The 24868-nt window shown below is 39.8% G+C and overlaps 1 protein-coding gene and 1 long non-coding RNA gene across 2 annotated transcripts in view; one reads left to right on the top strand and one right to left on the bottom strand.

Moving 5' to 3' along the window:
* Positions 1 to 582: 582 nt before the first annotated feature.
* LANCL3 (LanC like family member 3) overlaps positions 583 to 24868 on the bottom strand; it is a 35714-nt gene continuing 11428 nt past the window's right edge. Inside the window, exons 2-6 of the mRNA XM_061378054.1 lie at positions 9782 to 9905; positions 7809 to 8006; positions 4456 to 4663; positions 1305 to 3373; positions 583 to 1262 (exon numbers count right to left, since the gene is read on the bottom strand). Of these exons, the coding sequence (XP_061234038.1) occupies positions 3214 to 3373; positions 4456 to 4663; positions 7809 to 8006; positions 9782 to 9905 (690 nt within the window). The 3' untranslated portion in view covers positions 583 to 1262; positions 1305 to 3213. The remainder of the gene's footprint in view (positions 1263 to 1304; positions 3374 to 4455; positions 4664 to 7808; positions 8007 to 9781; positions 9906 to 24868) is intronic.
* Positions 4496 to 12065, top strand: LOC133225552 (uncharacterized). The gene is made up of 3 exons (XR_009729188.1): positions 4496 to 4634; positions 10181 to 10355; positions 11951 to 12065. It is a non-coding gene; the product is annotated as an uncharacterized LOC133225552 (long non-coding RNA).

Below are 24868 nucleotides of genomic sequence, written 5' to 3'. Positions count from 1 at the left end.
TTTATGTTACTGTAACTGATCTTAATTATCAGCAAACAAAGTTTGCATGCTGCCCTTGATGAAGTCAGTGCTGAACTTGCATGACTTACAGATGTGTTTAGGACCTAAATTTTGAAAACTGGGTGGTTGCATGGGTTTTCTCATTGCTGAATGGATTAACCCAGGTACTAATTACCCAGGTAATTATTTTCTTTCTCAAATGAAGCCAAGTACATGGCTTCATATATGAAGCATGGTTGCAGGTACAGAAGATTTGTTTGGTGTGCGCTGTTGGAATACAACACAGAGCAGATTATAGTCTCATATGAATGTAAATCAGAAACTTTCTACAAAGAGACACAGAGGGGAAACCACTAGAAAACTGACACCGAGTTTTTAATGTATATTTCCTACCATTTATGAAGAATTACATTAAAAGATAAACGGAAACATGGCCATTGGAAGTTAAGCATAATAAAATTTGAGTGATTTCATGTACTGTTATAATGGTAAATTTTAACGTGTATGTGGTATATGTTACAGTATCAGCATTAATGACTTGGTCAAGATCTAAGTTACTGTGCTGATTTATTGTGCTCTAGGTTTACTGAGGTTTTGGCAAAGATTTTCTTCAAGCATTTCCTGAGAAATAACTAACTGGACACAATTAAATGTCGTGGCCCACTGATAATTAAAATGTAAGCACCGAGTACAAAATCAAAAGGTCATGATTACTGTTCTGATATATGTAGATTGTGTTAAGGCTTAAGTCTGGAGTTGGTTGTGTTTTTTGAGGGTGTAGTTATCAAAATGCTAGATGTTTTTGGTTTATGCTTGTATCTCTAAATAAAAGGATTGCCAATATACGCAGATTGCAACAGCTTGAGTTTAGATCATGGCAAAAGCTAGTTCTCTGTATTACAATAAGATAGGATACGGTTACAGTAGCTATTGAAATGCTATAGCACAAATGCTGTTTCTTACATGTTTTAGCTGAGTGACATTACCTCCCAATAAAAATTGAGACTGAAAAGCTATTTAGCACAGGGGAAAAGTGAATAGGCCCAGTTTTACCTTCCTTAAACATTTCTTTAAAACGATTCATGTTATGAAATATATGAGACACATGCATTACAGGAAGCAACTAGATAAAAATCCTAATGGGTTTACAGTCTCCACTACTGACAATTGACTTTGATCTAACAGGAGCACTGCAGCAGGGCTGGGCAGAGGACATGCGCATCTCCACTGACTTTTTGATTTAGCCTCACATGTATACCTCCCTGTGAAATTGTCGGGGTTTGGATACCTGCTGTACTGGTCACTGGGGCTGGTGTAGCTCCTATGTGTACACATCTCACTGCTCAGAGTAACAAAGTGACATCAACGGCTTGCTTAGAAGACCTTTTATCTCACAATTATGTAAACACATAGCAACTCTACATTGAATTTTAACATTTCCATTCACCAAAAAATCCCATAGTTCTTGACAAACTGATACTGAGCTGCATTGCTTTATTCACTAATGAAATATGGTTACTTCTTTGACTAACTAATTAGAGCTGCACAGTGCAAGACAAAACAGAAGTTGTAATCTGCAGCTCATAATAATGCAAGACATTAAAATAAGTGGCAAGATTAGGAATGAGATTACTCTATTAAAATGTGGAAGGATTGTCAGACCTGGCTCCAACGTACAGCCTGATCAAGGAATACCAAAATTAAATGGGAACTTTATCCACTAGCCATCAAAAATAAAAGAATTGTAATATTCTCCAGCTGAGAATGCAAGAAGAGAGACTGCATTGTTTGGCAGTGCATGCATGATACATTTTTCACCCTAATTCCACCTTTCGACATTCTGGTCTTCCCAATCTGTCTTTAAAGGTAATTGCATTACATTATTCCCATAAAAATAAATAAATAAATATTAAATATACTTTAAATATGGATATTGATTTTATAGGTTTTAGTACAAACCTATGTTAGTGTTTTCTTTAGTTTACAAGTACCATGTCATATATATAATACATATAAAACAGCATATAATTGCAACATTAAGTGCTAGTGCAACTAGTATTGAGCAACCCATTTATTTCCATAGCTGCAAATCATTTGGGCATACACATTATTTGGTTGATCAGGAAAAGAAGAAAATTTGAAATTCATTATCGGGGGTTTTAAGACCAGTATGCCACCCAAGCTTTGCATTCAGTTTGCAGGATTGTAGTGAACAATTCATCAGGGAAAACAGATTTTCCATTCTCTAAAATATGTATGTTATTGATCAGGAATGCCGTTGTAAGTAATTAATTTTTAAAGGATTTTTTTTATACCACTGAACAATACTTATCTAGTAATGTTGTACCATGAAAAAAGCATCTGCCTGTTGTATCTTTGCTATAGAACTTTTCAATCCAAGTCTTTTCAATGGCTCCATTCATCTTCCCTGTGACAGGGAAAGTATTGACAAAAGTGACACAGTGAATCAGTTAGGAGACCAGCTCCTCATGGTAGACTGAGCTCTGAAAGGAAGGGTCACATTAAGTTCTCATTTACACACATGAAACCCCACTAGCTAAAATGAACCTGTGAAACTGCAGGCTAAATATACAGCTATCTACATAAACATCATTATACGCACATGAAGACAAAAGAGCTCCAGGATACAAGTATTTCTAATACATGTTACTAGAACTAGTAGATGTGGTTTAGGTAAAAAATCCCAGATTTTGCCTTTGTGCAGTGTAGTGACATGTCTATGACACCCTCTCCAATAAGTGCATTGCTGCATGAAGTTTTTTGCAAGTCTCTTTTTAAAACCTATTGGATGCATCACTGTTTCTTCTTTGCATATCCCTGTAATCCTAGCTCGCCTTTTTTTTTTTTTTTTAAACCCAGCATAACCACCAAGTTAAGAGTTTGAGAATGCCCTTTTCTCTCTCACTTGAGTAATTAGATTTTGCTTGTTACTACAGTGAAATATTTACCACATCAGATTCAGTCACTTCCCCCCCCCCCCTTTTTTTTTTTCACTATCCTATTTTTTTTGACCACACACTTCCCTCCCAAAACCCCAGTGTAGTTTCTTTTTCACCTGACTCCCAGCTATGTTAAGGCTAGCATTAGTGGTACCACTGGCTTGTTTTGTAATAGCCTGTCTTGACAAATAAGTGAAACTGCAGGTGTCCTCTCCCATCCTCACCAGGATGTGGCCCTCAAGAATGTTGCTCTCTAGACAAAGACACTGAAGAGAGGAAACTCGGCTTGGTTGGGTTGCAGCAAGTCAGTCAGGAAACACACAGTTCCTGAGAAACCTTCATACAGACTATATACACTTTCTAATGCCCGGGAACCAGCCTTAAATTCTTCTGTAAACAAGAATTCTGCAAACCTGGGAGAAAAAGAAAAAAAAAAGGTTTGTTACTATTTGATGTCCCTCTAAGTCTACTTACTTGTTGCTTGAAAGCATCATTTTAATAACATTCAATGATTAAAAAAAATAGAATGTTTGTTGATTAATCTTATCTGCAAATTTTACACTATCCAATTTCCACATGAAACAGATCTAGAAGAGACAAACTTTTTCAATCTGTATGTGTGCTATGCTTGTTTAAGAGCTATAAGCTTTTTCTGATTTCTGTAAGATATCCTTAAACACACTTGTATATAACTTTTATCTCAATTGTTACTTCAGCAGGATGCAAGCAGCGTTTCACATTGATGCACTAAATTCTGTAATGCTAAAATAACTACACAAATAAGATGTTCTCACTTCAGAGCAGACGGCTGAAAATAAGTCACCCTAATTATTATACTACTTCCCCTCATTAGTCTATGTTGTCAGTAACAAACATTGAATACTGTAAGTTGCAGAAAGACAAATATAATTGCAGCACTGTGACAGAATTTTCAGTGGACCATACTTGCTTGCATCAGAACAAAATGGAATTAGCCCCACTAGCTAAGCTGAACAGCAGAATATCAAACTGGCTATAGGAATGATAAATTCAAAAACTGTAAAGTAACAGCAAAGCAGCTCCTATACTTATTTTCCACTTCTAGTAGTAAGGAATAGCGTTAAATGTTCTGAAAATCGTAAAAAATCACATTTTGCTCTCCTGGACACAAGCACACAACCTGGCTGCTTTCTGACCTTATGTCAGAATGAGACCTGGATGCACACCACTGCTACCTATCTACCCCAGTTCCCTTCAAAGGAGCACAGGCTCTCAGGAAGGGAGGGAGGGAGCCCCAGGAGAACCTGTTGCTTCTCCTGCCACAGGCAGCCTGGAGGCAGGACTGCAGGGCTCTCTGCAGAGTGTGCCTGCTCCACAGCTCATAAGTAGAATTGAACCTGAGGCTTAAACATTCAGGTTACATCTAAGGGTGGTGATCAAAGTCTCTGCACAGCTTTATAAATGTTCCTGAAACTTTGCAGTGTTACCCTGAATCCAAAAAGGTTGGAATTCTAACCTTTGTGCCCTGTATATGTATTTTGAGTTTCCAGTGAGCCTATAGAGCAGCAGGAACACGTAAGCACTACCAGCCACTCCATGACATATTCCAGGTCCCTTCTTCAACAGGCCTTTCTGCCAAGTTAGCTCTCCACAGCGGATACAAGTGTCCAGATATTGAGGCTTCTTGGAAACCAGGTAAGCTTTGGCAAACAGGTATGCAATGCCTAGGAAAATAGCAGTGAGATTGTCTTTTGTAACAAGTAGGCCAAGAGTTTCATAGAACACATAAGAAAACAAAGATTAATATACTTAAAAACTGCAGTCTCAGGCTTTGCACTTGTCAGTGTTACATATCTATTTGCTACATATGGAAGGGAGAATATCTGCTATGGTAAAAGCATATGAGCATATGTTAAGATGTACCTATCCACCCCATGTGACACAACCATCTTCAATCTTTTCAATGCATTACTGAATTTCAGGGTTTACTCTAACATTCCCAGTCTTCTAACAATTTAGAACAGTAGTTATATTTTTGCCTTTAATACAGTAAACTCTTAGTGCTATCTTCTATTGGTCTCAAATCTCCATACACCTTACCTACTTACACTGACACAAGGATGGGCAAGATAATTTCTTACACTGGTAACAGATAATTTATCAAATGATAAAAAGAAACTTGCCTTTTTTTTTTTTTTTTTAAAGTGGAGCCCATGCTGCTTTATTCTAGTTATAAATAGTTACACATACTAACTTCTGTTAAAAAAAAAGGCAAAACAAAGCACCAACCAAACAACTTGGCTTATTTTTAGAAGGGATTTGAATAAATTAACTATAATTTCTAACAGAGCACTGCACAGCTCAGTTCATGGTAACCTTCAAAGAATGCATAAGACACATAACCAAATCAAGCGCCTAAGGAAATGTTTAGAACAGCTTACTTGTGGTCTGAATATAATATACACTGAAGTAGCTGAAAAGTGTTCTTGTAAGCTACATGTGTATTATTACCCAAAACCAGTGATAGGATACAGGATCTTCTGGGGAAAAATTATACTGCATGTCTCCAAATGTCTCCTAAAGTAACTTCTTTATGTGCTTTAGGATTTTGTCTCTTTGGGCAAGTCTCACTGCATACATCTCCACTAACAGTTAAACCCAAGTCAAAAACTACTCTTAAGACGCTGAAACAAAGAGGGCATCTTCCCTGCAGCCTCCATCATTAGGCCAGCCAAGCTGCAGGAGTACATTTTTTCCTTTTAAAGGTAAAAAAGTTTGTTAAACAAAAGCTGGCTTTACTTCATTAGAGTGTGGGAGCAAGAAGTTTGTTCCTTAACCATAACAGCAAAAAGATAAAGCATAAGCAGAAAGCACATTTAGGGGATGTTAATTATAATGTACTTTTTGTAATTTAAATATAACACCTTTAAAAGCAATGTATCAGTATTCACAGACATTCTTTAATAAAAGTAAGGTTTTTTGTAACCTTGCAGGTTCATATTATCAAGCCAACATGTCTAGTTAGCAACAAAATTTTGCCTGGGGGTAAAAAGGCTATTTCAATATATAGCATTACTTATTAAAATTGCTAAGGTATAGGATTAGATTCTGAACTGACAGACATAAGCCTTACCTCACGAACCCAAACTAAGGATTGATGCTCTTTACACAGTATCACAGTATCAGAGTATGTTAGAGATTGGAAGGGACCTCAAAAGATCATCTAGTCCAATCCCCCTGCCGGAGCAGGAACACCTAGATAAGGTTACACAGGAACGTGTCCAGGCGGGTTTTGAATGTCTCCAAAGAAGGAGATTCCACAACCTCCCTGGGCAGCCTGTTCCAGTGTTCTGTCACCCTCACTGAGAAGAAGTTTCTTCTCAGGTTTAAGTGGAACCTCTTGTGCTCCAATTTGTACCCATTACCCCTTGTCCTTTCATTGTTTGCCACTGAGAAGAGCCTGGCTCCATCCTCGTAACACTCCCCCTTTATATATTTATATACACTAATAAGGTCACCCCTCAATCTCCTCTTCTCCAAACTATAGAGACCCAGCTCCCTCAGTCTTTCCTCATAAGGGAGATGCTCCACTCCCTTAATCATCTTAGTTGCCCTGCGCTGGACTCTCTCCAGCAGGTCCCTGTCCTTTTTAAACTGAGGGGCCCAGAACTGGACACAATATTCCAGATGAGGTCTCACCAGGGCAGAGTAGAGGGGAAGGAGGACCTCTCTCGACCTACTAACCACCCCCCTTCTAATACACCCCAGGATGCCATTGGCCTTCTTGGCCACAAGGGCACAGTGTCGGCTCATGGTCACCCTGTCGTCCACCAGGACCCCCAGGTCCCTCTCCCCTACACTGCTCTCTAACAGGTCGTTCCCCAGCCTATACTGGAACCTGGGGTTGTTCCTGCCCAGATGCAGGACTCTACACTTTCCCTTGTTATATTTCATCAAGTTATTCCCTGCCCAGCTCTCCAGCCTGTCCAGGTCTCTCTGGATGGCAGCACAGCCTTCTGGCGTGTCGGCCACTCCTCCCAGCTTAGTGTCATCAGCAAACTTGCTGATAGTACACTCAATTCCCTCATCTAAATCGTTGATGAATATATTAAATAATACTGGCCCCAGTACCGACCCTTGAGGCACTCCACTAGATACAGGCCTCCAACTAGACTCCGCCCCATAGACTACAACTCTCTGGCTTCTCTCCTTCAGCCAGTTCACAGTCCACCTCACTACCCAATCATCCAGACCACACTTCCTCAATTTAGCCGCAAGGATGCTGTGGGAGACCGTGTCAAACGCTTTACCTCTGAGAAGCATTTTTATATGGGTAACCTTGAGAAAAAAAGGCTTTTTTGCTAGTACAAACTCCCCTTCACATTAAAATACTTTGGTCAAATTTATGCCTCATCCATGTAGTAAGTGCAACTTAAATTTTGATTCTGATGAGGGGGGAAAAGCTATTCTGAAGGCCTTCCCAGAACTCACTGATGTGTCTATATCAATGTTCTTTTGCACGCTATTTCTGTGCCTACCCGTACGCTGTCTTTTGACTCAGCTGAACCAGTCTTTCAGATCTGATAATGAAAAGGAGCAAGAGCAGAAAAAACACAGTTCAGGATCACCAGAACTTTCAGCTGTGATCACCTATGCTTTTAAGGCAGAAAATACACGTATTTTTCCAGCTGCTTCAGCAACAACTGAAACACTCTTAACCGGAGAAAAAGCCTGAATATTTTCCTATCATATCATAAAATGTCAAAATTGGTCAAATTTAACCTGGACTATCTTCTACATGGAATCACCTAACATTGAAAAGCAATGCGATTAGCATTTGGCTATTCATAGCATCAACGGGAAAAGAACCTGGAGCTCCATGACACCAGTGCACAAGCTCATTTTCCCGCTCGATTGTCTCTCCCAGCTCAGGAGGCCAGTTGCTATTCTGTTCTTGGTCCATAAGAAAATCAACACTCTGCCACACAAGTTCCTGATCTGCTGGCTGCAGGTACTCATAATAGGAAAGTAACATCTGAAGGATTGATGAAAGCCCATGAGCTGCACCTGTAAAGAATAGAAACAGTCAAATTAGAGGGTAGGTTTAGATCCTGCCTCCACCTCACAGCAACTTTCCCTTGGGACTGATTTCCTTGTCAAGTGCGTGGCTCTTTCGTTTTCTTTTATTCCAAGTAGTGCTTGGAATAAAAGCTTTCTAAGTGCAAGACACTGATTTGTTACTACTTCTTTCATTTCCAGTTTCCCTACCTATGCAAAAATAGGTATGAATTTTTTCTGCTCTCACTCTGATATTTAAAGAAGAGATTCAGAGCAGCCCTGCGAAGAAGGACTTGGGGGTGCTGGTCGATGAGGAGAAAATGGACATGAGCCAGCAGTGTGAACTTGCAGCACAGAAAGCCAACCGTATCCTGGGCTGCATCAAAAGAAGAATGACCAGCAGGTCGAAGGAGGTGATCCTGCCCCTCTACTCTCCTCTTGTGAGACCTCACCTGGAGTATTGTGTGCAGGTCTGGTGTCCTCAACATAAACAAGACATGGAACTCTTGGAACAAGTCCAGAGAAGGTCCACGAGGGTGATCAGGGAACTGGAGCACCTCCCGTATGAAGATCGGCTGAGAAAGTTGGGGCTGTTCAGCTTGGAGAAGAGAAGGCTGCATGGAGACCTCATAGCAGCCTTCCAGTATCTGAAGGGGGCCTATAGGGATGCTGGAGAGGGAGTCTTCATTAGGGACTGTAGTGACAGGACAAGGGGTAATGGGTTGAAACTTAAACAGGGGAAGTTTAGGTCGAACATAAGAAGGAAATTCTTTTCTGTTAGGGTGGTGAGGCACTGGAATGCGTTGCCCAGGGAGGTTGTGAATGCTCCATCCCTGGCAGTGTTTAAGTCCAGGTTGGATGAAGCCTTGGGTGAGATGGTTTAGCGTGAGGTGTCCCTGCCCATGGCAGGGGTTGGAACTTGATGATCTTAAGGTCCTTTCCCTAACTATTCTATGATATGACTTAAAATCCATGCGCAAAGTTAAATTGAACCTAAACTGAATACTATTTCAAGACATTATTCTTCTTGACAAACTACTGACTCTAGACCATTATTTTGAAGTCTTTATTGAACCCAAATTGACACTGGACTGTAAATGGTATTCCTAGTTGCTGAACAGACAGTATCAGTCAGCTAAAACCTAAATTTCAGTGCAAGAATTGTCTGCCAGGTCTGTGGAGCAGCACCACTCATTGACTTCTCCCCTGCCAGAGAACTCATTAAGATCTCAAATCAATCTTATACTTTCTGCAGTGTGATATTGTGTCTTGAGGACCCCACTAGGGATCTGCTCAGTGATCTTTCACCACTGCTTCAGATGAGCTACAGCTAAGCTGCTCAGGATGGGTAGGAGCTGATCATAACCTTGAGTTGCACTACTACAGCCAAAAATGCTCTGCAAGTCCCTGCGTGGCAACAAGAGCTTACAAATAACATCACAGAATCATACACTGAAAGCTCTCTCTGGTAACCTTCTGCACACAGGCATGGTCACCACACCTCTCACTGTCTCCATCCAACAAAGGCATATTTACCCTTAAAATAAGCTGCTGCCTGCTGCTTCCCTGGAGTGGCACAGGTACCCCAGCCTTCCCCAGTGTTAGGCAGCATCAGTACTTCCTTCCAGCTCCTTAGTCCCAGTTAGCAGTTTTAGGAGTTTAGATGGCCCCAAATCAGGAAAAATCCTACACTGTGTGTTTTACATATTTTATTTCTGAAACGTTGACTGCCTCAGCATCTATGCATAGCATCAGTTTCAAAGTAGTCTGTGTGTTTTACTCACCAAGGTACTCCGTTCCATAGTACGAATACATGAGAGGGAATGGTTTCCGCTTCTTCACTGCATACTGCTTTCCCGATTCTAGTATGGCCAGGCAAATTGATTTTATTTGTGCTGGGGTCAGCACCTAAACAGAAACATGAAACCAAACATCAAGTCCATTATAATAATTTTATTTTTAGACATTTTTTAGGACTCTGCTTTTTTGCTGGTTCACAAGGTACTGCCTTTAATCTTATAAGCATGCCATAATGTGTATCATTATTAAAAGTTTCTTACCTTAAACAGTAAAATTACATAATGTTTCTTAAAAAAAGAGTTTCATCCTGTCTCAGGAAAGCAAATGCCACATCTTTAGGTGAAAAGAGGCTCACTAAGAGCTCCTGCCTTTCCTTCCCAGAGATCCATCAGTCTGATGGAAGCTGACAACAAGCAGCAGGCAAGCTACAGAACAACCTCCAGAGTGGAGGAAGAGACATTAAGAGAAGACAGTGGAAAAGAGACCTAGAGAAGAAGTGTTACAGGCATATTGGAACAGATTTTTTCTGCAGACAGAAAAGAGAATGCAAGGAAGAGGGTACTAAATTTTACTGAAAATCACAACTGCATATGTGGGTTTAGAAACATCTTGGAACAATCAGGCTTTCTTATTTCAAGAAAATGCTACGAAAGCTGAAGCGCAAGACAGGTTTCTATGAAGGCAGACTAACTACGTTTATAAGACTTTATTATCATGAACAGGTCAACACTGCCTTTAATGCAGTCCTAAGAAATGGCTAATGCCTTACTCTTAGTGGTGTCAAATGTAATTAGGACTTGAAAATAGTATATTTCACCCGAAAAGAACTTTTCCAAGTTACTGACCTAAAGAATTCAGACAGGAATTGGTCTTATAGGGTTTAACTACAGCTTTAATTATATGCAATTCACTACAGTCAGTGGCAATTTCCTCTGTGTCAACCACATCTGTACATTACTGACCTATACCTAGGTCATTTAAATCATTTAGTTGAAGTATGGTTTTGGCTTTAGGTGAAAACCTGTACGGCAGCTGTACTTTGCAAAAATATATTTCAACTTTTGAAATGAGAACTGAGAAAGGAAAAAAGTAAAATGAAGCAGAAGAAAAAAAAAATACGTAGAAATAGGCTTGACAAGATAAATAGTAATCCTAAACCTAACCTTGAATATCAAGGTAATGTATTTAAAATGTTTCTGAAAACATTTGGTTTTGCTATAATTTGTGTTATAATAAGATTTGCAATTACTTCTTCAAGTTTAAAAGATTCTGTTAGCATTAAGTATGGAGACAACATCTGTTATAAACCATATTGTCTCATTTGGCATGTAAAAGATGCTATGGATAATTAGTATCACTTAGAACTTGACTGAAAACTAATGGCTGAAAAATCTTGTCTATCTTACTTTGCTCCCTGTTAACAAGACATTTTATTACAGCTGCTTCAAATGCCTATGATATTTGTATAACCTGGAGAACAGCCTACTTCTGATCTTGATTAAAGATCTTTAATGTTACTGCAGTAGAAGTAAATAAGCCTTTAACATCTGGAGACTTCACTCATTTCCAGTAATTTTTAAATGAATTGTTTCATCTTCAATAAAGAATTTAATTCCTAAGCAAATGAGAGCAGAGACTATGAGAGGCGGTCCATTCTCTCCAGAGTTCTTATTTTACCACCTTGCAGCCTAGAACCTAATCCTGCAAATTCTGTACTTTGTAAAGAATTTGTAAGGTAACCCTTTGAAAATCAATGTGAATGATAAGCTCTCCTAGCTGTAATTCTGGAAGGCAAAGGCACACTCTTTAGAAAAATCTTAGTCAGTTCAGTTGCTTAAAAAATGAACTGTCTCTCGATACCACGTTTTGTGAAGCTTATTTTTATGTTCAGGGCATTTAGTTTTCAAATTCAATTAATGGCTATTTTAAAATGCCGATTATGTATTTTAAATGGATTTAAACTTCTACTCAAATCCAGCCTTGTACAATAAAGAAGTATCGGCTAGCAAGAAATGAATTGTTCACCATTTTTTAATATAAAGTAAGTGTAAAGAGTCATACACTTAATCACTATGATTACTCAAGTACATACATAGTATACCTTTCTGGCTGGCATAATGAAATATGCTAACGATATCACCTTTTTTTTTCAGAATGCAAAGAAAGCCTACATGCTAAGCCAGACAAAAAATGATATTTAAAATCACTATTAGAATGGATGATAGAAACAAACCTACGCTGACCCACTTCCACATTACCAAAGAAAATGGAAAAGAAAGTAACCTGTGTATCTTGAAAGCAACTTTCTTCTTGGCCACTTGGATGGGCCTGAATGCTTAAGGCAGGTAGGAGATGTGTCCTAACTAATAACTAAATGCAAAAGTTTTTGTGCTGACTCCAACTATCTCTTGCCTCAATCCACAGTCACTGTAGGGCTGCTGAGTGTTTTCAACAAAAATATGGAGCATTTGTATTTGCTTCTTATTCTAGGAAATGGTTGGCTGGAACAGAAACCCTCGTTTACTGTCATTATTAGTGGCCTCCCAAAGGCTGACTGATCAGAAATCATACTTAAGATCCCCACTGTCTTGCTACACTGTATTTCAACCAATTCTGTTTTAAAATCCCCTCAGATTTTTCACCTTGCCAAGAAATAACATCTCTGGCTAGTTTCTGTATGCTACCTCACAGTATCTTTAAGAAAGCAGCTAAAAGCTTATGCCCAAGCCAACAATAACAGAATACATTAATCATAACTACAGCTGGTTTGACAAAGTTCATTTTAATTTCACTGTAGTAGCAATGCCTCTTTGCCCCTGTGAATTATTGAAACAATATGTTTAATTAGGGACAGCAAAGAAACAGAGTGATCATGCCAAAGGCTTTAAAAGGATAAATCACAAATTGGTATCATGTTGTCTAGTGAACACTGTCAGATGCTTTGATGAAGGATAAAGCCAAAATGAGAATATGCTACCCAGAAATAATTTCATGCTTGAGATAGCTATATATATATATATTTATATTTCTTGAATGTCATTTAATATGAGCTGGCTACACAGTAGGTAAAATTATTCTTTATCATGTCAGTACTTGGCCAAAAGACTACTGACACTAAGAAATATACTGCTGATGGTTTAATATTTCAGCTCTTTTTGTATTTTTAAAGACACCACAACCTGTCCTATCACATTAGAAGTGTTCATTAGCCTCCTCACTAGATCAAGGGTTGCAATGCATGCATTCCTCATTTCCCCTGCAATTTCTGTATCTGTTCAGCAGCACTTTAATGCTTAGTATTTGTACTACTGCCTGTGCCTAGAAGCCCTACTTACAGTTAAAAAGCCACCGTGTTTCCAAAGTCTCTCCATTTTTCTCTTGTGCTACTGCAGTCAATATGCCTTCTCCCATTAAGGCACTCCACAAATCTGTGAATTATTTAAGGCAGGTACTTTATCCAGTAAATCCCTGTAAAAAGTCAGGAAGGAAGTGCCATGTCTACAGTAATCACAGAACATCATCTTTTGTTAGCAATCTTATTCAACCTTTAGATTGTTAGAAGTAAATAATTTCACATCTCCTTTCAATCTCCTGAGATTTTGTAATATATTGGTTATGACAGTGCTAGGCCCTAGATACGTTTTCAGAACTTTAGACAGAAATCTTGACCCTGAGGACTACACTGAAAGCAGCAGGACAAGCTCTTTGCTGTCAATTACAGTAAAATTGTCAGCACTTCATCATTCCTCTGAATGTCTGCTACAAGGCCCTTGGCTTATAATTTGCCTTAGGAAAACTACTGCTACATAGGACTCCATACTGTACTGAGGATATTTGAGGACTGTAAGCTCTTAATTCTTTTAGAAGATTTGTATTTATTTTCTTAGAGCTCTTTCCTGTATGTAACAGAAGGCATTACTGAATACCACGTATCATTATCTTTTTATTGATGCATCAGTACTTTAAGGAGGTTAACATTATTGTGGGAAAAAACTCCCTCTGTGCATGGAAAAAAAAAAAGTATCTAACACATAAAACCTCTCTGCCACACTTCAAAAAAGCCATTTACATGAATTTGATCATACACTTTCTCTGATGCTGCAGTAAGTGTCAAAATAAGTTCCAATAACCTAACAGAAGCTTTGCCATTAGTCTCCTATGCTGGAAGGCCAGCAGAGGGAGCTTGTGTATTAGTTCAAATACTCAAGAGTGCTGTAGAAAAGCTACACAATTCTGTGTTCAGCAGGACAGCTGACTCAAGCAAAGGTGCCGAAGCCAACTTGGTAATTCAAGGATACCTTACTGCACTGCATGATACTTAAAGTTCACTCCTTAATTTATTTTGTTTTTTCTACCAAAGATGGGGCTGAAATTGTTCAGGGACTTTTCCGTGCAGTCATGGAGAGGTTTTTTTCCTTTCAGATGATGCTAACGCTTGAAGCCATGGAAGACTAGCATGTAGAAAGACAGTGTTCTGTCTCCCTTTAGACTTACTCCAGTTTGATTGATGTACCTCTCCTGCAGCACACTGAGAAAACCAACTCCAGGTGCACAGCTGTCTGCTTTCCTTACAAGCAGTGCTACATTCACCCTTCTTTTAAAAAGTGAGAAATAAATATTTTTCTTAAATCTCCTGAAAAGTTTGTTCAAGGAATCAGATTAGTTTCTGGAGTACTACTGACATTGTTCTAATGCAGTGTGTTTCATGCTGTAACAGTACTTTCTAGAGAGCATACTTTTCCAAATTTCCCATATTAACACAACTACATGGCAATGTGTGTAGACTCAGCACAACTACTAATATGATTGTGCCAGTTCACTGGAAAATGGTACTAGACTGCAATCTTGAGTAAAACAGATTTCCCTATACATCCCATTGTTATTGCTTCTTTTTAACATGTAAATCTGGGGGGTTTTGAGGCTTGCTCTTTCTTTGCCTCAGCAACATGGAAACAGCAATGTCAGTCCTGTCCTGTTACTGGTAAAGAAGACAATACAGCACTTTTTTTATTGCTAAGAGAGAACAAAATTTCCACAGGTCTCACTTGCCAGGACTGTGTAGCATAAAATCCATCAAATTCCGCTGTTAAACCTGTCCTTGAAAAGGAGAAAATTTCAAACATGACTGCAAATTAAGTGTATTAGAAAAGGATGCAGCACAACTGTTACTGTACCTAGGAGGCTGCCTGAGAACAGCTGGTGCTGTTACACAGTTGGTCAAATGCAATGAGCATCTCTTTTCATTCTGTCCCAAACACTGGAGAGTTTGAAGAAAAAACAGCAATTGGCCTTTCTTAAAGTCCCCCATTCTGGGCCAATGAAGAGACAGGAAAAACATTAGGTTCTCCAGTTACACCCACGCCCCAACATCTTTCACTCAGTTGCATCAGGGTCCGATTGGGTACAGATACCCAGTTCTAATATAGTGGCTCTACTAGGTCTTAGGAAGGAAACAAGAGGTCCCCATCACATTCTTTACCTGAAGAAAGTAAGGAAGCACAACCCCTTGCTCTCTGCTGCTAGAGAACTGAAGAAGGATGTCAAGGAACAGATCTAAGAGCAGAGCAGTTCAGATAACCAAACTGACTGAAGAGGTAACAGCCCGCCTATTGAGAGCTTAGGTGCTGGTCAACCTCAAAGACAGCAGGGAATCCTTCAGGAGGACGAGTCCCATCACAGAAGAATTGAGGTACCCAGGGATGCACTCCTGTGTTATGCTTTCAACTGGCAGCTGTCTGCACCCCAGCTGCATGTTTTCTTCTGCCTATTAGAGAGTTAGGGTTACCACAGAAAGCCAACAATTTAATTTCAAACATCTCTCCCTAGAATTGCACCCAAATTCAAGAGCATGAATTGAAAAACATGTTTAAAAATAGCAAAAATATAACACTTGCAAATTAACTGAGAAACAAACCCAACACTGCTTGGAGAAGCTTTTTTCTACATTACAGAATTCAACCCCAGCTTTTTTCAACAAACGAGAAAGATTCTTCTTTCCTTTATTATTATTATCATTCATCGGCTGTATAATGCATGGCTGAGCCATTCTGGGGGCACAGAGCCTGGGAAGTGGCCAAAATGGATGCATCAGTGATCAACTTTCTGCAATTCAAATCCCTGTTTGGAGCTCCTGTGTGTCAAACCATGCATACACCAGACGTTGGGGCAGTTTATGACAGCTGAAAATGAGTCAGAGATTAGTGCTGCATGGATACTGCTTTTCTTCCATCTACACTCCCCACATACGTAGGTGGAAGATTATTCATGTAAAAACTTCATCAGTGGGAAATCCTTTGACTCTGTTTAGTCTCAGTCAGAAAGTACATCAGTATAAAAGTGCTGTTGTTAGCTTATGCCAAAACTGCAGTGCAGAGCTGTCATCTCCTGGTGGGAGATCTATCCTTCTGCACTCCAAATACATGTCCCTGATAATTCTGCATTACAGTGATAAACATCTTCCAAGCTGAACACCTTGCACTCTTGTCTGGGTAACAGGCTGCCCATTGTGTTGTATCTGTACTGCCCCAGGATCCCATTCCGTTTTTTACACTGGTAAGCATGGAACATCTGCTCTGCCCCTGTGCTCTGGATCAGCTCACTTCCCCTTAACAGCAGGTCTGCTGGTTCACTGGAAGTGAATTCATGTTCTCATCTGTTCCAGAGACATATCTGGTTGTAGCAAAGCTGCCCTGTTGTTATAACTGGTTTATGTATGCAACTAATGGAGAGGCGTAAGAAGTATTATCCATTCTTCCAGCTCCTGAGCAGCAGGAAGCAGGCTTTATGAAACAGACTTTGACAATATAAAACTATATAACAAGGTGAGTCTCCCCATACTCTGCAGTAGCCATGTTTTTAGTCTGAACTCAAAAAAATCATGCAAGTCCCCTTCAATTGGGCACCACCATTTGATACCAGGAACTTAGGCAGACTGCTCCTTGGAAAAATGCATTTATTAGTGTTTGTATGTGTCTTCAGGTCAACATGAAATGGTCAGAATTTGGTCGAGTCAGTCAGTAAAAGCTAATACTTTTCACAGGGAGGCTGACCTAGGCTTGGAGTTCTACAAATGCAAATGGAAAGTGTATATAGCAACTGAACAAAGTCGATAACCCATGTTTTAAGATGTCTTGAAGATTTTAGAAAGAACTGGGCACTTCTATTCCTTCATTCCTTTACTTCCTCTAGAAACAAGAACATTTAGCATCTGACAGGGCACTGATCTAATAAATTGTAATGTGTTTACTTCTGGACCTCTTAAGATTATGAATTACATTGCTGCCAAGTTCATGAAGACATAGTTAATTTTGAAGGTGTCATTAAACACAGAAGTGAAATCAGGCACTGAAATACACTGTTGCAAGGGATAAGAGGAAATGAGGACATCACTGGTTCATCTCCAAAATTTAAGCTCTGAAAAACTGTCCTGTGTTCAGCAGTAGCAGTCATTTTTCTCCTTCGTAGCTGGTGCAGTGCTGTGGTTTTGACTTTCGGCCTGGGAATGGTGTTGATAGCACCGATGTTTTAGTTACCGTTCAAATGTTTTAGTCTGACCAAGGACTTTGTGAGCCTCATGCTCTGCCAGGGAGGAGGGAAAGCCGGGAGGAAACAGAGACAGGACACCTGACCCAAAACTGACCAAACAGGTATCACATGCCACAGCACATCATGCCCAGGAGGTAACTGAGAGTTACCTGGAAGGGCTAGTGCACTGCAGGGTTGGAGGAGGGATCAGTCGGTGCTTAGTTGGGCGGGGGGGAGCGAGTTCTCCGTCGGTGGGTGGTGGTGCTGTATTCTCTCCCCTTGTTTTTTCCCTTATCATTATTATTATTGGTGGTAGCAGTAGTGATTTGTGTTATACCTTAGTTACTGGACTGTTTTTATCTCAACCCGTGGGAGTTGCATTCTTTTCGATTCTCATCTCCGTCCCTCTGGGAGTAGGGGGAGAGAAAGAAGGGGTGGAGTGAGTGAACAAGCTGCCTGATTGGTTTTAAACCATGACAGAAACTTAGTCTAGTTTTGTATGGAAAAATGTTAATACCTGTAAAGTTCCTTTAAACTAGTTAAGACAAAGAGACAAGAGCACCGTGAATCACTTTATGCACCTGAGTTAACAAAACTTCACTGCTGTAGTGATCTCTTCCGGTAGAGACTATGCTGGCTGGATACCTCCATTATTCCTTGTCTGGCTGGGAAGGACCAGAGGGGTACTACACTGCAAAAGGTACCACAAAACAGAGATGGGTTGGTGTAACTGACCCTAAGACAGAGGGAAAAGGGGTAAAGAGAGGGGAAGAGAGATAAAAGAGTGAAATTGTTCCTGGGCCCTGTAGGCCATGTTAACTAGCTGCATCTGAAGAGGATGGTTTACATTTCAGTGGTCTACATAACAGTCTACTACTTCAGTGTAGTACTGACCTAGGGAAAACAGCAGGTTGCATGTAGCACATTTGGATGAGTAAATGTTTTTCTGCCCATCCTTCTACTGCACAGAACCTGTATGGTCGCAAAACTTTTTCATCTCTTTCCAGATGGTCAATACAGTTTTCATGCTGCAATTGTATATAACTATAAAGCTTCCATTGTTTAAACAACAGTAATTATCTTGCTCATGTGAGATCACAAAAAAAGATTAATAGTTTTATTACACTGGAAGCAACTATGCAATACAGCAAATAAGAAGTATAGGATAGGGATAGAGAAAGATTGATTTCTAGTTCCTTGAGCATATCTCTATAGATGTTCATAGTTCAATCCATCTTAAGTGATAACCATCATCTTAATCACTCAGAATGATGTGAAGTTTCATGCAGTATTGATTTTTTTTTTATTTGTTCATGTCATTTAACCTATTAGACATCCATATGACTTTTAATGTCAAAGTCCCCACTGAACTGAATGGGTCCTAACTTGGAGGGATGTTACCCCTGGCAAATGTTAAATAAGAAATGCTGAAAATTTTACCAGTTGGCATAGTATCTAACGTAGATATAAAAATAATTCAATGATCCCCAGGAATGGAGCCTAATAATTCACTTAGTAAATAGGGTTTCTATGCCATGTAATTATTCCTATAAATTCTTGTTAGTCCACATCTTACCAATAACACCATGGGGCTGGCTCACAGTTGAGGCCAATAATGATTTTGTCTGAGGTAGAAGATTGAGAACACAGGAGTAAGGCCTTCTTGATAACCTTGCTTGCAGATGCAGAGTAGCAAAACCTGAGAGAGAGCTGAGCAAACATCTAATTCTTCAAGGATTGATCCTACTTTCATTTTAATCACTTTGGAGGGAAGTGACAAGCAGATGCATTCTCATTCATTGCTCTACACCAATGTGGAATGCATGACTTACATATAATAAAAACATTTGGGTTCTTTCATCATTTTTTTTTACAGTTCAAGGCTGTGTATGCTCTATGCCTGTACTGAATAGAACTGCATTTATAATCAGCAGTTCTCCCTGTAACTCCTCGAAGAATTTTGCTTCATGTCAACAAATATTCTCAAGGAGATTGTTTCCTATGGTGAGCTGGGCAATACACCGTCTTCCACATCTAAAGGAAAAAGGATTAGTAATTTCAGTTGAGGTATGAGACACCACTCCCCTGAAGCCAGAATTTCAAGTAATGGTTTATATTTTGTGTTGGGGCAGAGCTTTACACTCTTCCTGTAAAGTTTCTTTCCTACTGCAAATACATTGTTTGAAGGGCTAAAAACCTAGCAATAAAATGAAAGACCGCAGTTTATACCCCCACCATCAAATTGTACTGGACAGAACTATCTGATCTCACTCGATATTCAGTTTAACAGGAATACATTTGCCTTTCAAGCTGTTATGTTAGGTCATGGTTCACAGATGCAGCTGTGATTGTAGGACATGGGTCAAATTTCCACTGTTTTCCAGGATGATATTTTTTTCTGTCAGGACTACAGGACTGGGCAGGTCTCCAGGTGTTCTCTCATCATCAAAATAAAACAAATCAACCAACCACAATAACATACAAAAAATCAAGCAGAAACAGGTGTTGTAGAAACAAGTAAGACATTCTCCTAAGAAATGAAGCTAAAAAGACTGCTACATTTATTTTCTGGACAGAAGGTAATTAACCACAGAAAGATGGTTTACCTTGTTATGTAAGAACAAAAGGATAGCATATCAAAAATAGCAAGCTTAAAGACAAAATATCTCTCTGCTCACCCAAGACTCAAGTAAGCTAGGGAATTTATTTCTGCACAATGAGTCCACTCTCACTGTGGAATTCTAACAAACCAATTGAACCTCTCTATGATTAAGATGATTATTTTTTTTTTAAAGATTTTAGGTTAACTGCCAGATGTGCCCCAACACTCCAACTAAATTAAATTACAATTCTTCAGAGCCTGTGATCTTTAAATAAATATTTTATCACCTTCTAACTTATCAAAACTCACAATTGAAGAACATTTCTTCCCAACAGATGTTGCAAGTCCAAGTTATACAACCAGCTCCCAGAACTCAGCCCATCAATTCCAGAAGAAATCCCTTGTGCTTCAGAGCATAAAGCCATTCCTTTAAAAATGCAGGTTAGGCAAGCTACAGACAGCACATTTCAAAACTGCCTTCCACAGACATCTGTGCAGCTACTTTGAGTCATCTAGTACTGATACAAGATATTAAACCAGATGGAGCATCAGAAACAAATCCTGAAGAAGAAACATTTGTTTGTATACTGGTGTCTCCTGACTGCAAGGAAATGCAAGCAGTCAACTATTTGGACAAGTTTGAAAACTGTTATTCAAAGCTGTTCTGTTGTTAGTGTGCCACACTGCCACACAGGAACAGTTTCTTTCCATGCTTACACTCTGGGTGACAAAGAAACAGTGACTTTGGAGCCCAGAGTTTGGAGCACTTCCCTTCAGGCCCTGCTCTGCTGAACAGAATTTGAGTATTTTATATAAGTAATTTCAATCAGAGCTCAGTAAGAGACTTGCTCTAGCCATCAGCACAGGCAGCTTAAAAGCATCGGCTTAAATTCTTGCACTGTGTCAGAAAGAGAAGGGTTGTGAATTTGAATTACCAGGTTAGTGATGAAATCTCAAGGTTATTGAACATAAAAAGGAGGAGAGTATGACCCCCACTTGGCCTGTAATTTTCGTCAAGCCCAATTTGGTCTTAAAACCTGTACAGGTGATGAGAGGTGAACACATTCTGCCCTTGCTAATGAGAAAAGGCATGATGCTTAGTTCACTTTTACTCCATAGCAAGCCAGACCCTGCCTGGGGTTCTGTGAGAAGTGCACCTCCAGCAAACTGGGAGAGAGCAGCTAAGTGGGGCATGCTCCCCAGCTGTAGCTTTAGAGACTCCTTTGGAGGAGGGAAAGATGATCTACAAAGTGAAAAAGGTGGCAAGCTGCTACTACTGTGGGAAGGCAACTAGGAGTTGCATAAACACCATGGATAAAATAGAGCACTGTAAATCTGTATCAGAGCTCCATGGGTAGCAAGTCATACAGCTGTTGGCTCATGAATTTTGCCATACCTTATGAGCCCCACAGTGCAGCACTCTCAGGATTTGCATGCCTATCATAAGATGCCTACAAGACTTCAAGGGCATAAACTAGGTGCCTTGGGCATTTAGGTATACCCAAAATTAGTCACCAGCAGGGAAAAGTTTTGACTGCAAAGCTTTCAGGTCTTGGCATACAGAGTGGCTTTTAGGCAATGGAAAGGCCTAAAGAATCACAGAAAATGAATCCGTAGTATCTCTGTTGGGTGCTCCAGCTGTGTAGGCAGTCTAAAATTTCATTGACCTGGATGCCATCTTGTGTTAACCTCTATCAGGACTGGTTATGACTTTTCATTTATATTAGCTGTTCATTCCCATGCAGGATGAATACAAAGAAATGTAATGCTAATTTACATTAAAGTAAGTGTAGAACTTGTGTTCACGTTACATCCAGATGTACAAGCAGTGATGCAACATATGTGCAGATGAAATGCTAACACTCACATGAACTGAGTACAGGAGTAACTCAGGCCCTGTGGTGTTCAGCTTACTTGAATCTCAGCTCTTCCTAGCATACAGGATAAGTATAGATAATGCTCCCCAGGCACATGGGCTTATACTGCTAAAAATAAACCTTGTTTTAGTTCATTTTTTAATCTCTTGAGCTGTTTTCATACTTTTCCTCTGTCTGTGCATGGTATTTGGCACTTGTGTCAGTTTAAAAGCCAAACCAATTCTTATCCAGTGAGCTGCCTCTTCTGGATCACTAATGGAGATAATAAATAAGGCTGGTTCCTAAATCAGTCCTTTATTAGAAGTTACTATTAGCTTTGCTTGTGGTCTTTCAGCCAATTCCAAATCCACAATGTCCCCATCCAAGCCAGCATGAATTATGTTTTCAAGGAAGATTATCTTCAATGCTGCATCAAAAGCCCCATTCAAATGTAAACAGGGTATTGGCTATTGCTCTTTCATCAGCTGTTAATTTTATAATTCTGTTATTTGCAACAACTGATCTTGTTTGTCTAGCAAGAATTCTTTATTCTTCTAAGTCATGCTGCTTTATATGCACAGTTCTATTATGCAGATATTTATGAGGCATGTGGCATCTAGAAGTATGTCTAAATATTTGCTGCTGAGGAACAATGTGGCAACCTGTGAAATTAGTTAAATGAGGTAAATGACAAAACAGCATCATTCACAGGCTAACAGAAGCATAAATTAGTCACTTTAAAGTAGCACCAGCACCGCTTTCAAGTAAAGGTAATTCTGGAAAACTCCATGCTGGCATCATGCCACTTTTACTTTGTGTGATGATCTGCAATTTGTGCCATGCCAATAAGCCACTGAATAGAAATATTAACTTAAGCTACAAGAAGAATGCTGACAGCATAATGCAGGAAAACCAGATGAAGGTGATCGAGTCCTCTGAGTCATATGACTTTTATCCTACTCTTAGATTGTGGTAGCAGTCTGAAGTAGCAAAATCCTGATGATCTGTAGGTGGCTCCTGGATCCTCCCAGGCACATCGACAAAGACAGTTCTGAAGCAAAAAACAGTAAAAGAGTTTCCAGTGGCACACAGCACCATTAACAAAGCCTGGCAATATGCCTACAACTCCAAATACAATTCAAGTTGTACTTCAGACACAGACAGTCACTTATAATTCGATACTGCCACATTTCAGGAGCAGAGTAAGAGTCATGGGATTAATTTGAGGAAATGCGGGATACTGTGGTCTTCAAAATGTAGCTTACTTGGTAAGTAATGGGATCACCATCTGTATTTTTCTCCTGGTTAAAAGATTGCCAGTTAGTACTACATTGCAATTAGGAAAGTGTTATCAATCTTCCCTTTGCGCTACTTACTCTCAATTGTGATCACGTATAAAACCAAGCATGCTTTGGGAAAAAGAGACTGCTGTACCAGAAGGTACAGTTCAGATTACTCTGGAAAAGTTCAAACCTAACACAGAAAGAAGCAAGAGGAGTAAGAGCCATGAGACAAATCATACCACCATCAACAATAATCAAAATTAACTGCACATAGCCATTACCCTGCATTTGAAGATCTCAAAGTCCTGTATAATTAACTAAAAGGAATTACTATTACCCCATGCTACAAACCACATTGTGTTGTTCCTGCCCTGGGAGAACTCAATGCCATGCTTCTCCTTTGTTGGATTTGTCATTTTACATGACTCTTCTTTGCAGCCCTACAGGAAGAACTGTGCAAAGTGAGACAGAAGGGCCCAGCCAGCTGTTTCGGGACCTACAGATGACATAATCTGTTTTCTAAGTCAACCTTGTTATGTCAAACTACATGTACTTAAACGCAGCTTTCAGAAAAAGGTTTCACCTTCTTCCCTGATGCCTTCTTGGCTCCTCACACATAATGTGGGGCAGGGAACTCCCCTCCTTCACTGGCAAGCATCAACCTGAGGTGTTTGATTAATATGAGCACTGAGGAAACAATCTTGCAATAACTCAGGAGGACAGGTACTTTTAGGGTACATCTATCTTCCTTTAGCTGTGTGGCATGGTCCACCTCTTACCCTGGTGTAGACATTTTCACTAACAGACGCTCAATGCTGCAGGGGCGCAAGGCACCCAGAAACCCCTGGGCTGCAGCATGCTCTAAGACTGCTTTGTTTTTGTTAAAAAAAAATATCTTTACACTACAGCTCTTAAAATCCAGAACTTTCCCAATTATCTGCAAGAGCCAGGAACTATTTTGTTCACCTTAATACTTAGCTACCAGGGAAAGAATTTGCCCTTCCTTGATACAGCAAAGATTGACAAGAAGACCCACAACCAGTGTTTAAGGCTCTGTGGCAAAGTGTGGTGCTGAATGGCTCCTTTTGACCCTTCTTGATCTCAGACTCTTCCCTGCTTGCAACTGCAGGGTTCAAATCCTGCAATCCTTTGCCTGTCCAAGGTACTAGGGGGACACAGAGCAGGTGGAATAGCACTGTGAGCCTGCTTTTGGGGAAAGAGATGAATGGAGCAGCAATGACTGCCATTTATGGGAGGCACATTTAATTTTTTTACCCTTCCATGGGTATTTGCCATGTATTAACTCAGGGATTATTCAGTCTGAAGAGAAGGCTCAGGGCAGACTTTATGAATGTGTATAAACACCTGATGGGAGAAAGCAGAGAAGTCAGAGCCAGGCTCTTCTCAGCAGTGCCCAGTGACAGAAAATTCTTCTTAAATATAAAGCTTTCTTATTGTGAGGGTGGCCAAACACAGGAACAGGTTGCCCAGGTAGGCTGTAGTGTGGAGATAAACCCAAGTGCACTGAGCAATCTGCTCTTGTGGATCATGGTCTGAGCAGGAGGCTGGACCAGAAAATCTCCAGAGGTACCTTCCAGCCTTGGCCAGGTTTTGACTCTGCAACTGAGCCAAACCCAAATGTGAGTATGTCAATACACTGTTCAGACAGATGGTGTGGATTTTACTACTCTAGAGATCATTATATTCAAGTCTGAATTTGATTCAGCTTACCTGTGTGTTTTTTTTAGATTTATCTCATAATATTTGTTCTACCAAAATAAGCGAGCAGTCCCACAGTGCTCAGAG

This window comes from Neopsephotus bourkii, unplaced genomic scaffold, assembly GCF_033783945.1.
Source record: "Neopsephotus bourkii isolate Nb327-2 ecotype Australia unplaced genomic scaffold, CSIRO-AGI_Nbou_v1 NB_1763, whole genome shotgun sequence".
In the NCBI taxonomy this organism is placed as follows: Eukaryota; Metazoa; Chordata; class Aves; order Psittaciformes; family Psittacidae; genus Neopsephotus; species Neopsephotus bourkii.
Note: the sequence above shows the minus strand (reverse complement) of the source record. Positions and strands in the feature narration are given on the sequence as shown.